This window comes from Dromiciops gliroides, chromosome 3 (genome assembly GCF_019393635.1).
Source record: "Dromiciops gliroides isolate mDroGli1 chromosome 3, mDroGli1.pri, whole genome shotgun sequence".
Taxonomy (NCBI): Eukaryota; Metazoa; Chordata; class Mammalia; order Microbiotheria; family Microbiotheriidae; genus Dromiciops; species Dromiciops gliroides.
Genome location: NC_057863.1, coordinates 480,753,431 through 480,765,955, shown reverse-complemented (window position 1 = coordinate 480,765,955; position 12,525 = coordinate 480,753,431). Strand labels below are relative to the sequence as shown.

Genomic DNA, 12,525 nt, shown 5'->3' with positions numbered 1-12,525 from the left:
TATATTTCCATGTAATTTCTATCTCTGAAGCCCAGTTTTAACCTTTGGAGCTGCACAGAACAAATCCAGTCCTTTTCTGACTAGAAAGTAGCAAATGAAAATGGTTCATAAGGAGGTGAAATCCCAGACAAGTACAGAGATAATAAGAGAACACCTTGCTGTCTTCAGTAAGTTTAGGTCACCAGGTGTGGACCAAGTCAACTCGTAGGTACTGGGAGAACTAGGAAGTGTAACAGATGAACCAACATCTTTGAAAGACCATAGAGAACAGGAGAGCATTACAAAACTATAGGACATATGGTGTTCCAATATTCAAAAGGGGGAAGGGAATGAAGTCTGAGAACTATAATCCAATGAGATTGGTTTTGAAACCTGGAAAAATTCTTGACTATTTTGCTAGTGAGATGACATGAGAAAGCAGTGATCACAAAAAGGCAGCCTGAATTCATTAAGAAGAGATCACACCAGACTAACCTCATTTTATGTTTTGCCAAATGTGATAGGCGAAAATACATGGGGATGTTGTCAAGTAGACTCCAATACAGGTTGAAGTAGGTGACTGTTGAAGACTTCCAACTCATATTCTTAGATTTGTCATTTTACATTCTAGCCTTTCACATATTTGAAGACAATAATCATGTACTTCTATAAATAAAGGCTTATTGACTGATACAATGTGGCACAGTGGATAGAATACTGGACTTGAAGTCAAGACAATTTAAGTTCAAATCTCATCTCTAATGCTAACAAGATGTGTGACCCTGGGCAAGTCACATTCATTGAACATTAGTTTCCTTACTGTAAAATTAGAGAATTAGATAAAATGGCCTCTAAGGACCCTTCTAGTTCCAAGTCTATGATCATATGGCTATTATTTTTTCCCAAGCAAAACACCTTTCTTTTCTTTAATCATTCCTCATGTGATGGACCTGGGTAACCTAAAGAAGTTGGATACTTAAAATACCCAAAGAGAGGAAGTGGGCACCATTCAATTCAATTCTATAAATATATTAAGCACCTAATATATGGATAGCATTTTACTAAGTGCTTAGGATACAAAGATAAAAATGAAACAGGAGCTGCCATTAAGGAAACAACGTTGTCTGGGCAGAATATGATACAGAGACAAGTATAAATATAAAATGGGGAATGATAGGGGTAAAGGCAAGATCTAGACCGGTGCTTCTCAAAGTGTGGTCCAGGGACCCCTTTGGTGTCTCTCAGACACTTTCAGGGGGCATCTATGATGTCAAAACTATTTTGATAATAACACTAAGACATTTTATTTCATAATACAGTAAATATTAGATGTAACCCACATAAAGAAGAGCTCTTTTGCGGGGGCCTCAATAATTTTTAAGAATGTAAAGGAGTACTGGAATGAAAAGTTTGAGAACTACTGCTCAGAATATTTGAGGAGGGAGAGAACATTTTTATGTGGGTGATCAGAGACCACTGCTCAAACCCTGGATAGCCTCACCTCCACACTAGCTGCCTTGCCCTTGGGTGAGATCCTCCTCATTTTTCCAGATCCCCTTTATGTTTTATCTTCCCTTATTAGAAGGTATGCTCCCTGAGATGAGGAACTACCCTGTTTTTGTTGGTGGTATGTCTCCAGTGCTTAGCACAGTAACAGGCACATAGCAAATGCTTATTAAATGCTTTATCTAGCTATGTGAAAGAGGTAAACTTTGAAGAAGGGTAAGGATTCTCAAACGTGGAAATGAGGGAGAGTGCATCTTATAAATATGTGGACATAAAAGATGGAATGCTAATGTGAAATAAGACTAGAAAAATAATGTTAAACACTTAATAAATGTTCTTTGTATTGAATTAAAAAGAAAGGTAGGTTGGAGCCAGATTATAGAAAACTTTCAATCCAAGTTAAGGATAGGATAGGATAGAATAGAATACAATAGAATAGTATTTTTGAGGCAATATAGAGCCACCAAATGTTTTTGAGTAAGTAAATTGCATGGTCAGACTGTGCCAAAGTAGGTTATACTTATACAACAATTATGCCTATGATGTTTTAGATTATCATGAGCTTACTTTTACTGTAGTATTATGAGATTTTATATATATATAAAAATAATATTTTAAAAATACATGTCTTATTGATGGAAAAATTCTAAATAAAATATTAGAAAGGAGATTACAGAAATTTATCCCCAGGATAATAAACTATGACCAGGAATTCAGGGCTGGTTCAACATTAGGAAAACTATCAACATAATTGACCACATCAATAACAAAACTAACCAAAAGCATGTGATTGTCTCAATAGATGCAGAAAAAGCTTTTGACAAAATATAGCACTCATTCCTATTAAAAACACTAAAGGGGGCAGCTAGGTGGTACAGTAGATAGAGCACCAGCCCTGGATTCAGGAGGACCTGAGTTCAAATCTGGTCTCAGACACTTGACACTTAGTAGCTGTGTGACCCTGGACAAGTCACTTAACCCCAATTGCCTCACAAAAAAACAAACAAACAAAAACCACTAAAGAGCACATAAATAAATGGAATTTTCCTTAAAATGATAAGGAGTATTTACCTAAAACCATCAGCAAGTATTATATGTAATGGGGATGAGTTAGAGACACTCCCAATAAGATCAGGGGTGAAACAAGGATGTCTGTTATCACCTCTATTATTCAATATTATACTAAAAATACTAACTTTAGCATAAGAGAAGAAAAAGAAATTATTAAAGGAATTAGAACAAGCAAGGAAGAAACAAAACCATCACTCTTTGCAAATGATATAATGGTATACTTAGAATCCTAGAGAATCAAATAAAAAACTGCTTGAAACAATGAACAACTTTAGCAGTTGCAGGATATAAAATAAATCCACATAAATCATCAACATTCCTATACATGACCAACAAAGCTCAGTAGCAAGAGATAGAAAGAGAAATTCCATTTAAAATAACTTTAGACAATATAAAATATTTGGGAGTCTACCTACCAAAACAAACCCAGGAACTATATGAACACAATTACAAAACACTTTTCACACAAATAAAATCAGATGTAAATAGTTGGAAAAATACCAATTGCTCATGGATAGGCTGAACTAATATAACAAAAATAAGAATTCTACCTAAATTAATGTACTTATTCAGTGGCTACCTAAAATTATTTTATAGAGCTAGAAAAAATGCTAACAAAATTCATCTGGAAGAACAAAAGGTCAAGAACGTCAAGGGAACTCATGAAAATAATGCACAGGAAGGTGGGCTAGCCATACTAAATCTAAAACTATACCGTAAAGTGGCAGTCATCAAAACTATTTGGTACTGGCTAAGAGATAGAGTGGTGGATCAGTGGAATACATTAGGCACAGGAGACACAGTAGTGTCTATAGTAATCTACTGTTTGATTAAACCCAAAGACTCCAGCTTCTGAGATAAGAACTCACTATTTGACAAAAACTGCTGGGAAAACTGGAAGATAGTATGGCAGAAACTAGGCATAGACCAACATCTTACACCATATACCAAAATAAGATCAAAATGGGTACATGATTTAGACCTAAAGGGTGATAACACGGGTAAATTAGGAGAGGAAGGAATACTTTCCCTCTCACATCTATGGAGACGAGAAGAATTTTTGACCAAACAAGAGATAGAGAATATTATCAAAATGGATGGTTTTGATTACATTAAATTAAAAAGGTTTTGTACAGAAAGGAATATACCTTTTTCTCAGCAGTACATGGCACATTTTCAAAAATTGACCATGTATTAGGGCACAAAAACATCATAGTCAAATGTAGAAAGGCAGAAATAGTAAATGCATCCTTCTCAGATCATGATGCAATAAAAATTACATGTAAGAAAGAGCCAGGGAAAAGTAGAATGAAAATCAATTGGAAACTAAATAATTTCATTCTAAAGAATGAATGGGCCAAACAAGAAATCATAGAAACAATCAATAACTTTATCCAAGAGAATGACAATAATGAGACAACATACCAAAATCTATGGGATGCAGCCAAAGCAGTGCTTAGGGGAAAATTTATAGCTCTAAATGCTTACATGAATAAAAAAGAGAAAGAGGAGATTAATGAATTGGGCATGCAACTTAAAAAGCTAGAAAAAGAACAAATTAGAAATCCCCAATTAGACACTAAATTAGAGATCCTGAAAATTAAAGGAGAAATCAATAAGATTGAAAGCAAAAAACTATAGAACTAATCAATAAAACTAAGAGCTGGTTTTATGAAAAAACCAATAAAATAGATAAAATACTGGTTAATTTGATTAAAAAAAAGAAAGAAGAAAACCAAATTACCAGTATCAAAAATGAAAAGGGTGATGTTACCACCAATGAAGTGGAAATTAAAGCAATAATTAGGAAATATTTTGCCCAACTGTATGCCAATAAATTTGACAATCTAAATGAAATGGATGAATATTTACAAAAATACAAACTGCCCAGGTTAACTGAAGAGGAAATAAAATCCTTAAATAAACCCATATTAGAAAAAGAAATTGAACAAGCTATTAATGAACTCCCTAAGAAAAAATCCCCAGGGCCAGATGGGTTTACGGGTGAATTTTACCAAACATTTAAAGAACAATTAATTCCAATATTATACAAATTATTTGGAAAAATAGGTGAAGAAGGAGTTCTACCAAATTCGTTTTATGACACAAATATGGTGGTGATACCAAAACCAGGCAAAGCAAAAACAGAGAAAGAAAATTATAGACCAATCTCCCTAATGAATATTGATGCTAAAATCTTAAATAAGATATTAGCAAGGAGATTACAGCAAGTGATCACCAGGATAATACACTATGACCAGGTGGGATTTATACCAGGAATGCAGGGCTGGTTCAACATTAGGAAAACTATTAACATAATCAACCACATCAATAAGAAAACCAACCAAAATCATATGATTATCTCAATAGATGCAGAGAAAGCCTTTGACAAAGTACAGCACCCATTCCTAATAAAAACACTAGAGAGTTTAGGAATAGGGGGAGCTTTCCTTAGAATAATAAACAGTATCTACCTAAAGCCATCAGCAAGTATTATATGCAATGGAGATAAATTAGAGGCCTTCCCAATAAGATCAGGGGTGAAACAGGGATGTCCATTATCACCCCTATTATTTAATATTGTCCTAGAAATGTTAGCTTTAGCAATCAGAGAAGAGAAAGGAATTAAAGGAATTAGAATAGGCAAGGAGGAAACAAAACTATCACTCTTTGCAGATGATATGATGGTATACTTAAGGAATCCTCGAGAATCAAGTCAAAAATTACTTGAAACAATTAACAACTTTAGCAAAGTAGCAGGATATAAAATAAATCCACATAAATCATCAGCATTTCTATACATGACCAACAAAGTCCAGCAGCAAGAGATAGAAAGAGAAATTCCATTTAAAGTAACGGTAGGTAATATAAAATACTTGGGAGTCTACTTGCCAAGACAAACCCAGGAACTCTATGAACACAACTACCAAACACTCTTCACACAAATCAAATCAGATCTAAATAATTGGAAAGATATCAATTGCTCATGGATAGGCAGAGCTAATATAGTAAAAATGACAATACTGCCTAAATTAATTTACTTATTCAGTGCCATACCAATCAGGCTACCTAAAAATTATTTTATACAGCTAGAAAAAATAATAACAAAATTCATCTGGAAAAACAAAAAATCAAGAATATCCAGGGAAATAATGAAAAAAAATTCACAGGAAGGTGGGTTAGCGGTACCAAACCTGGAGCTTTACTATAAAGCGGCAGTCATCAAAACTATCTGGTACTGGCTAAAAAATAGAGTGGTAGATCAATGGAATAGGCTAGGCTCAGGAAATGCAGTAGTAAATGACACTAGTAATGTAGTGTTTGATAAACCCAAAGACTCCAGCTTCTGGGATAGGAACTCAGTATTTGACAAAAACTGCTGGGAAAACTGGAAGATAGTATGGCAGAAATTAGGCTTAGACCAACATCTTACACCTTATACTAAAATAAGGTCAAAATGGATACATGATTTAGACATAAGAGGTGATACCATAGGTAAATTAGGAGAGAAAGGAATAGTGTACCTATCAGATCTTTGGAAAGGAGAACAGTTTTTGACCAAACATGAGATAGAGTATATTATAAAATGCAAAGTGGATGATTTTGATTATATTAAATTAAAAAATTTTTGTACAAACAGAAGCAATGCATCCAAAATTAGAAGGGAGGCAGAAAGCTGGGAAACAATTTTTGAGGCCAGTGCTTCTGATAAAGGCCTCATCTCTAAAATATATAGGGAATTAAATCAAATTTATAAGAATCCAAGTCATTCCCCAATTGAGAAATGGTCAAAGGATATGAACAGGCAGTTTTCTGATGAAGAAACCAAAGCTATCTATTCCCATATGAAAAAATGCTCTAAATCTCTAATGATTAGAGAGATGCAAATTAAAACAACTCTGAGGTACCACCTGACACCTATCAGATTGGCTAAAATGACAAAAAAGGAAGATAATAAATGTTGGAGAGGCTGTGGGAAAATTGGAACACTAATGCATTGTTGGTGGAGCTGTGAGCTGATCCAACCATTCTGGAGAGCAATTTGGAATTATGCCCAAAGGGTGATAAAGCTGTGCATACCCTTTGACCCAGCAATCCCACTTTTAGGTCTTTTGCCCAAAGAAATCATGGAAGGGGGAAAGGGACCCACATGTACAAAAATATTTATAGCTGCTCTTTACGTGGTAGCAAGGAATTGGAAGTTGAGGGGGTGCCCATCAATTGGGGAATGGCTGGACAAGTTGTGGTATATGAATACAATGGAATACTATTGTGCTGTAAGAAATGATGAGCAGGAAGAGTTCAGAGAAACCTGGAGGGTCTTACGTGAGCTGATGATGAGTGAGATGAGCAGAACCAGAAGAACATTGTACACAGTATCATCAACATTGAGTGTTGACCTACTGTGATGGACTATATTCTTCTCACCAATGCAATGGTACAGAAGAGTTCCAGGGAACTCATGATAGAAGAGGATCTCCAAATCCAAGAAAAAAAAAGAAAGAAAGAACTGTGGAGTATAGATGCTGATTGAACCATATTATTTCTTTTGTTTTGGGTGCTGTTGTTTTTTTTTTCTATTTTGAGGTTTTGCATCACTGCTCTGATTCTTTCTCTTGTAACAGGATTAATGCAGAAATAGGATTAATGTTATTATGTGTATATATATGTGTGTGTTTATATATATCTATATGTATATGTATAGATATATATAGATATAACCTATATCAGATTACCTGCTGTCTAGGGGAGGGGGGAGGGAGGGGAGGGAGGGAGAAAAATCTGAAATTGTAAAGCATGTATAAACAAAAGTTGAGAACTATCTTTACATGTAACGGAAAAAATAAAATATCTCAAAAAAAAAAAAGGTTTTGTACAAACAAAAGCAATGCAGCCAAGATTAGAAGAGAAGCAGAAAGCTGGGAAACAATTTTTCTAGCCAGTGTTTCTGATAAAGGCCTCATTTCTAAAATATATAGAAATCCAAATCAGATTTATAAGAATACAAGTCATTACCCAAATGAGAAGTGGTCAAAGGATATGAATAGGCAGTTTTCAGATGAAGAAATCAAAACTATCTATAGCCATTTTTGAAAAAAAATGCTCTAAATCACTATTGATTGGAGAAATGGAAACTCTGAGGTACCACCTCACACCTATCATATTGACTAATATGACAAAAAAAGAAAATAATAAATGTTGGAGAAGATGTGGAAAAAATGGAACACTAATGCATTGTTGGTGGAGTTGTGAACTGATTCAACCATTCTGGAAAACAATTTGCAACTATGCCCAAAGGGTTATGGGGCTATGAATACCCTTTGACCCAGTAATACCACTATTAGGTCTGCATCTCAAAGAGATCATAAACAAGAGAAAAGGACCCATATATATAACAATGTTTATAGCAGCTCTCTTTGTGGTGGCAAAGAAATTGAGGGGATGCCCATCAATTGGGGAATGGTTGAACAAGTTGAGGTATATGAATGTAATGGAATTCTATTGTGCTATAAGAAACGATGAGCAGAAATATTTCAGAAAAACCTGGAATGACTTAAGTAGACTGATACTGAGTGAAGTGAGCAGAAACAGGAGAACATTGTACACAGTAACAGCAATATTGTGTGATGATCAACGGTGAGAGACTTAGCTCTTCTCAACAATACAATTATCCAAGACAATTCCAAAGGACTCATGATGGAAAATGCTCTCCACATCCAGAAAAAAAAAAGAACTGTGGAATCTGAATGCAGATTGATCAACACAATTTCTACTTTTTTTGTTTTTTTCTTCTTGTCTGAGGTTTTCCCCTTTTGTTCTGATTCTTTCACAACACAACTAATGTGGTGGGAAAAAACTTAAAACCAAAAAAGTAAAGAATGATGGAGAATATTTGGGTAAAGTTTAATGCAGGAAGGAAAAGGAGCAATTTTTGTCATTAAAGTATTAGTTAATCCACTATAACGCTTGTTTTAAAAAATGAAAATTTGTTCCAATAAGCATAATGCAAATTTCACATTTGCTTATTTACAGTTTTTTTCCCCGCAAGAAACAGCAAGAATGGGAAAACTAAAACCTAGATGAACCAAGCCTAGTGGGAATACATAATATGCATACATGTCAAACATATACTAGCTACCTTAATTCACCATGTGTTATCTTATAAGGTTATGTTTTGCTATTCTTTTGCATTTGAATATATGTGTGTGCATATATATGTATGTGTGTGTATGTGTATGTGTATAGCCATATACTCATATAAACTTATGTACATGAACTTCATATAAATTCCCTGATGACTTAATAAAAACTACATGTCTTTTCAGGTACTCTATTGTCAAGACTTTTTCACTAATAAGACTGATTTTTCTTTACCATCTGTATGCTGACCCAGTTTTCCCTTCAGGAAATGCTAGTGACAGCTGGGAGCTGTCCACAGCTAAAGCTCATTGAGAACAAGGGGAATTCCAAAGAACATCAGAACATTCTAAACTTGGTTGTATTTTATATGAATTTTGCTCCAACCCTGAGTTTTTGTTTGACCATTGACCAAATTTTCCTGTTTGCTCCTTGGATTTTGTCATTAATGCTCTACTGACACATTCTGAACCCAGAGAAAATATCTGCCTCCGGCTCATTTTCTTGGTACCTTGTGCTAGATGCTTTGATAACTAAATATTTTTCTCTGAATTGTCCAGCTCCTAATCTTGCTCATCACAAACAGAGACATTAACACTATGAATAGGCCACCTCAAACTGGACTGACATGCTGGCATCATACTTTTGTGTTTTTAGCCCCAGTGCTTAGCATGGTTCATGGCACGCAGGATGCTTACTGATTGATTCATGGGGGGGCATTTACAATTTGTCAAATAAAATAGCAACAGTTCAACGTATTTCCATTTGTTTATTTCAAACAGTATTTTTAGTCTATTGATTTTTATTATTCTTAGAAATGTCAGCCTTTATAGAGGAAAAATGAAAGCACCACTGATTGTTGTATTAACTGCCATATTTGGACACACCACCTATTCATTATAGCAGTATAAATAATTTGCTTAAAAATGAGAATGGTATTAAATTATTATATTGGATAACATTTGTAACATTTGACTTGTACCCTTAAAAATTCTAATTGTGAATTTAATCTATGAAATCCATAAGTATAATTATCAACATGAGTTGCAAACATCTTACCTTTTACTCTGCGGGCTACAAAAAGACCACTCTATCACTGGATCTGGGAAGCTTTCTGATATGCAGACTATAGCATCCTGGTTTTCCATTTTTCTAAAGTATGGATTTCCGAGTTTTCCTGTTAAATTAATTTAAGTCACATTTTAAAGTACATGACAATGGTTTTTTTCCCAAAGGCATTATTGCTTATTGATAATAAATCATTTTAAGTAGATTTTTTTTCAGTCCTCAGAGGTACTGAAAATATTTAAAACTTTACATTATAAAACACTGAGTATTTTATTCCATCATCATTCATCATCCTTCCTTCACTTTGCCTCAGGCTATGCAAAAAACATAGATAGATGCCTACAATCTTAGAGATGGCAAAGGCCCTAGACTTATTTGTTATGTGATGAAAAGAGTGACAGACTTGGGTTCAGAAGAGTTCTTGCTCCTCTGTTTTTTAGCTGGATTTCTACTGGCAAATTGTTTTAGACTTTGAACCTCAGTTTCCTCAACTCTAAAATGGTGTTGAAAAGGTCTGTCTAGGGGGCAGCTAGGTGATGCAGTGGATAAAGCACCAGTTCTGGATTCAGGAGGACCTGAGTTCAAATCTGGACTCAGACACTTGACACTTACTAGCTGCATGACCCTGGGCAAGTCACTTAACCCTCATTGCTCCACAAAAACAAAACAAAAAAAGAAAATGTCTGCTTTGACTCAAGGAAGTTGTTACAGGGCGGCAAATAAGATCATTTATGTAAAGAATCTTGAAACCACAAAGCCCGTATATAATGCCACTTATTATTGTTATTGTTCTTATTATTCACTTGTATTCAGTAGATGCCTTATTGGGCCCCTACTGTAATCAAGTCTAAAACAAAGCAATGACCAGTAAAAACCAGACACCATACAGATCAAGAAGAGGGTCCAAGCTCGACTTTCTCATAATTTGTCAGATTCAAATAGCTGACTACTCCTGTGCATCTTCCAGTGCTATTCCCTTATTCTTTTAGAAGAAATGAATTTGTGGACTGCTCCTTCCTTTACTGTTGTTCAGCCATGACCAACTCTTCTTTACCCTATTTGGGGTTTTCCTGGCAAAGAAATTGGAGTGGTTTGCCATTTCCTTCTCCAATTCATTTAACAGATGAAGAAACAGAGGCAAATAAAGTTAAGTGATTTGCCCAGGGTCACACAGCTAGTAAGTGTCTGAGAACAGATTTGAACTCAGGTCTTCCTGACTCCAGACCTGGGTGCTCTATCCACTGTACCACCTAACTGCCCTTTTTTAGTTAGTTGTGTAGCAACTCAGCACAATTCAGAATCTATTGTGTCAGGATAGCAGTGAAGATACTCTCTTTAGATATCCATTCTGTTTCAATATTTCCAATAATGAGTAACTTGCTACTTTTCCAGGGAACATCAATTATCAGAAGGTTATTCTTTGGGGCAGCTAGGTGACACAGTGGATAGAGCACTGGCCCTGGAGTCAGGAGGACCTAAGTTCAAATTCGGCCTCAGACATTTGACACTTACTAGCTGTGTGACCTTGGGCAAGTCATTTAACCCCAATTTGCCTCACCAAAAAAAAAAAGAAAAGAAAAGAAAAGAAAGAAAAAAAGAGGTTATTCCTTACATTAAACCAATATGTGTTTCTCTGTAACTCCCAGTGTCAATCCTAGTTCTACTCCTTTGAGATAAAACAGCAGTTCAAATTTTCTTCCATATGACAACTTTTAAAACATTTAGGATTACACACTTTAAAATTTTAAAACTGGAAAGGACCTTAAAGTTCATCTAGTACAACCCTGTCCCTCAATTCCTGTCAGTGCCATTCAATTCCAGTACGATATAAGCTTCCTGGAGACAGCTCATTTCGTTCTTGTCTGTATCACCAGCACAGAATAGGAGCTTAATAAATGCTTGCCAAATTGAACTGAAAGGACCTGAAAGCTCATCTAGTGCACCAGCCAGTGAATAAGGTACAATTTGGCCTCAAGTTTCCTGACTCCAAGTCCATGAAAATCTGCTCACTGTTTTACTATAGAGATGATGATCCTCCCCAAACACTAAGAAGCCCAAGTTGTTTGGAGTGCTGCCTAGGCACGAAGGTGCACTAAGGCATAGGGAGCATCCCCAACTTACCCTTTATCCTGTGTGAAAGTAGTGGGGTATTGATGTGAATATATTGTAGTTTCAGAACACCACAGGTCCATGCCAAATCAAGGTGGGGAAGAGTCACACACTACACCCAAATACAAATCCTGCTATACCAATCGCACCCCCTGGGGAAAGCATCTGTGTGCCTACAAATGAAATCACCTATTTATACGACCACTGGGATACTAGTTGATTCTGTTCTATCCAGTGAAGCTGAAGGGTAGACAGAAGGCAGGCAGGGGTTGATGAAAATTATTCTGTCTCTGACTAATAAGGTTCATTGCTAGTGCCCTTCTGAAGAAGAAAAGGACAAGTAAATTTAAAATGTGTCCTCAAAGGGGGCAAGTCACTTCTTCTCTGGTCCTCATATTCTTCATCTGTAAAATAATGGGGTAACCTAGATGAGGCTTAATATCCCTTCCAGCTCAAGTTCTATGGTCTCAGGTCTATGATCATAAATTTTATCAGGCACTGATAAAGTGTTTAATCCTATCAGTCAACAATTAACAGAATGACAAAGTATTAGATCAGTCATTCATATGTTCAACATATTATATTTGTTAACTAATTTTAAATTTAGTTACATTTATATGTTGACTTCCAGTAAATGACTTGAAGACACAGAAT

At 35.4% G+C, this 12,525-nt stretch overlaps 1 protein-coding gene across 1 annotated transcript in view; it reads right to left on the bottom strand.

Annotated features, from left to right (window-relative positions):
* FLT3 (fms related receptor tyrosine kinase 3) overlaps positions 1 to 12,525 on the bottom strand; it is a 96,988-nt gene that overhangs the window by 56,704 nt on the left and 27,759 nt on the right. The window contains exon 5 of the mRNA XM_043995101.1: positions 9,754 to 9,871. Coding sequence (XP_043851036.1) covers positions 9,754 to 9,871 — 118 coding nt within the window. The remainder of the gene's footprint in view (positions 1 to 9,753; positions 9,872 to 12,525) is intronic.